At 34.3% G+C, this 3,850-nt stretch overlaps 1 protein-coding gene across 1 annotated transcript in view; it reads left to right on the top strand.

The window, feature by feature from the left end:
• MGAT4A (alpha-1,3-mannosyl-glycoprotein 4-beta-N-acetylglucosaminyltransferase A) overlaps nucleotides 1-3,850 on the top strand; it is a 107,817-nt gene that overhangs the window by 80,278 nt on the left and 23,689 nt on the right. Inside the window, exons 5-7 of the mRNA XM_007466881.1 lie at nucleotides 349-395; nucleotides 1,176-1,289; nucleotides 3,033-3,108. Of these exons, the coding sequence (XP_007466943.1) occupies nucleotides 349-395; nucleotides 1,176-1,289; nucleotides 3,033-3,108 (237 nt within the window). The remainder of the gene's footprint in view (nucleotides 1-348; nucleotides 396-1,175; nucleotides 1,290-3,032; nucleotides 3,109-3,850) is intronic.

Raw genomic sequence — 3,850 nt, 5'->3', positions numbered from 1 at the left:
CTATAGCGTTCTGCATCTGTTATTTATTCACTACTTACAGTTTGGATGTTGCAGAAGTTGAAATAGTTTCTGTGCTCACTTTTCTCTACTGAATTGAACATAGACAATTGAAAACAATAAAAACTTAAGAATCTGCTTATTGTATTGGTTAGTACTCAGCGATATATAGCAGTGCAATACAGTAGAATACAGAAGTGCAAATCCCATAAGTTGTCTGAAAATTTCATGTTTTCAATGAATGTTTTAATCATTTATTTAATTTTGAGTTCAGAATTAAAAGTTAAATAAAATATAAAGGTAAAAATATAAAAACATGAATGTTGGTATAATTGTTTTTTTCTCTCCCAGACAGATATTGATTATGTAAATGTTGTTGTAGCCAACCTGGAGAAAGAGTAAGTTCTTCTTAATTATGGAAATGAAAATATTCTATTTACTATTATCTCTTGGCTTTTTGCTAAAAGAAAACACCTTCTTTTACAGTTCATTTTTTCTGTGGCGTTCAGTGTTCACTGGACCACCTATCATTGGTCTTTTATATTATCATAAAGTATGTTTATCAAGTTATCTGATGGGATACATTGGTGTATTTCATTTTGGAAAAGACTTGAATGTTGTATATATGTAACACAATCAAACAACAATTTTTAATCTTGAAGACAGTGAATAGAGAGTCATATGAGATTACTTAAATCTTTCACCCTCTGTTTAGCAGGAAAAATAATTTCTGCTGTCAGGGCAGCTAGTCAGGTAGCCGTTTCAAACCTCAGTGCTAAACTATGTCTAAAAATATGCAAAGGTTTATTAACAGTTTATTGTGAGTGGGGTGCATAGCAGGTAACAGATGGACAGCTTAGTAAGTTGCAGATACCATTCGTTTTTATAATATTGCCTTTGTAGTTTTAAGAGCAGTATCATGAAATTAGTCCTGATATGGGTTTCTTCATTGAAATGTATCTCTTGTTGCCCCCAAAAGACATATCTTTTACTTTAAAAGGAAAGACAAAAGAGAAGCAAAGGTACTTGTTTAAGATAATGTGGCTCTACCTTTGTCTATCAATATGCTGAAACCAGAGATTTTTTTAAATGTATTTTTATGTTATACACATAAGTTGATCGTTAAGATATAAAATCCCACAGAACTTAAATAACTCAGCCAACCTTTCTCATGATAGATTTTCTAAAGAAATCAGTTCTGGCTTGGTGGAAATAATATCACCTCCTGAAAGCTATTATCCTGACTTGACAAACTTAAAGGAGACATTTGGAGATTCTAAAGAAAGAATAAGGTAAGCCTGTGCACCCTTGTGAGTATAATAGGTAATAAATGTCATCCTTGTTTATCGAAGCTTAACTCATTTTAGGGTTGAGCTAATTAGTTGAGAGCTAATGACTTTTTGATTATTTTATTGCAAATTCTGTGGAGTTTCTGATGAGAGGTTGAATTTGGTAAACCTAATGAATTTTATAACCGTGCTGCTCTCTGTTGTTATAACTTTTCTTAAGAGTATATTCAGTATAACTCAAAAGTTAGTCCAGATAGAAATCTCATGTCTGTATGTAACATAAATGAGAACAGATCCAATAAAAGTGATAAAAACAATAATACTCTTGTGCAGAATTGTATTGCAATAAAATCATTAGTCAGTTGAATTTATTTATCTCTGAATCTCTAAAATTGAAAGGGAAACTTTCCTTGTGTTTTTATTAAAGACAAAGTAAGCTAAGAGATATTGGCATTATTTTGGGATTGCCTATAACCAGAAAAAGGGACAAAAACACTGTGTTGGGAAGAGAGTTACTGTATTTCTTGAGTTGTTAATTTGTCACAAAAACAGATTTGTCCCTATAATTGGTTAATTATCTCTGAATAAATATAATGTTATTTTAAAAGTTTAGGATCGAATTTGTTTGAAAAACACTCTGGATAGACTCCATAAATTCATATCAGCTTGTAAGGTATTTTCTGGAGAAGTTTACTTAGTGGTTCAAAGCTTTTATTTTATTGTGTGCTTTTTTTTTAAAACTGTTTTAGAAAAACCACTTTTCTTTTTCACATTGGTCAGTGTGTTTCTGTAGCCTGCCAAGAATTCACCAAAAGGACCTAATATTGTAAATTTTAATATGATGTTTTGGGTTTTTAAAGCATTTTTACCTGTATGTGAAACACTAGTTCCTAGGGACATTAAGATATTACTGGAAAAGGGGGCTGTGGTCAAGAAAATTTGGAAAATATTGGATTAAAAACTTTTTTTCAACAAATGTATTTACTGCTGAATGTTTAAATGCCTCTAATATACTAATACGTCTCTAGAAGAGGAATATGTGTCCTTCCCAAACTTACTTGACATTAGACTCCTTTTTTCCTCAGGACACCTTGAGGATTAGTGTTTTTGAGAATATATTTTGATAAAGCCTTCATTAGAGAAGAGTGAATTCTCATTCACTCTCTCCTAAGCGGATATATCCTGTATGTGTGATATCCATCCATCTATTTATCTATCTACCTATCTTTCTAATACATAACTATACATTGGGTATATATATAATATCGTGTATACAATATGTGATATATATATTGCATATGTATATATTATAAAATATTTTATATATTATAAAATAGTATACATCTAACCTTATTTTGCTAACTTTGAGTCTGAGTCCTAACTTATTTTTATTTTTGGCTGCGTTGGGTCTTCGTTGCTGCGCACAGACTTTCTCTAGTTGTGGCGAGCGGGGGCTACTCTTCATTGTGGTGCGCGATCTTCTCATTGCACTGGCTTCTCTTGTTGCGGAGCACGGGCTCTAGGCGTGTGGGCCTCAGTAGTTATGGCACGCAGGCTCAGTAGTTGTGGCTCTCGGGCTCTAGAGCGCAGGCTCAGTAGTTGTGGCACACAGGCTTAGTTGCTCAGCTGCATATGGGATCTTCCCGGGCCAGGGATAAAATCCGTGTCCCCTGCATTGGCAGGTGGATTCTTAACCACTGCGCCACGAGGGAAGTCCCTAACTTCTTTTGAAAATTTTTATTTCAGATGGAGAACAAAGCAAAACCTCGATTATTGTTTTCTAATGATGTATGCTCAGGAAAAGGGCACATATTACATCCAGGTAAGTGTGTGTTTGTTTTTTTTTCCACACTTTTAAAGAAAAAGTAATATGAAGGGTATATTTTCATTAAAACGAAGTTTTGAAAGCAAAACCTCTAAAATACATAAGATCATAACAGTATGCCAGAGCAGAAGGGTTGATCACATCACTGAGAACGTGGGCTCTGCAGTTCCACTTGCTGGTTTAGCTCATAATTATTTTGGTGGTCTTATGGTAAATAGTTGTTTTGTGCACTTCAATACATTTTCATTTGTACTGAAGATAATAAAGCTGACATTTAGTTCTAATGGTGCAACTTTTAGTAGCATGGCTAAAACAGTAAGTCCATCATGATAGGGTTTTAAGTTAGCCAGGTAGGCAACAACTTAAATAATTCTAGGAAGCTCTTATTTCTTTCAAACCTCATTCTCCATTTAATACTTGAGCTTAAATTTCACCACTGGAATTTCACTTCTTTAACCAAACGTCTTTATCCCTTGTTCAAAATGCAAATACCCCTGAGAGGTATATGGCACACGAAGCCTGTCAGTTTTTTTTTTTCCAGTATAAAAAGTTTATTAGATCCTTTCCTGGGTGGATGTTTGGATGAGAGTGGCAAGAAGCAGCCCTGGTCCCTGAACAGGAAGGACATGATTAAGCAGCTGTTGGCAGGGGCTGGGGAGGGAAAGAACGAAGAAAAGAGGCTGCACATGGGAAGGAAGGGGGACTTCTTGTTTTTTTTTTTTTTTTTGCGGTCGGCGGG

Source organism: Lipotes vexillifer, unplaced genomic scaffold, assembly GCF_000442215.2.
Source record: "Lipotes vexillifer unplaced genomic scaffold, Lipotes_vexillifer_v1.1 scaffold28, whole genome shotgun sequence".
Lineage (NCBI taxonomy): Eukaryota > Metazoa > Chordata > Mammalia > Artiodactyla > Lipotidae > Lipotes > Lipotes vexillifer.
The sequence above is the reverse complement of the archived record's forward strand: the minus strand, read 5'-3'. Positions and strand labels throughout refer to the sequence as shown.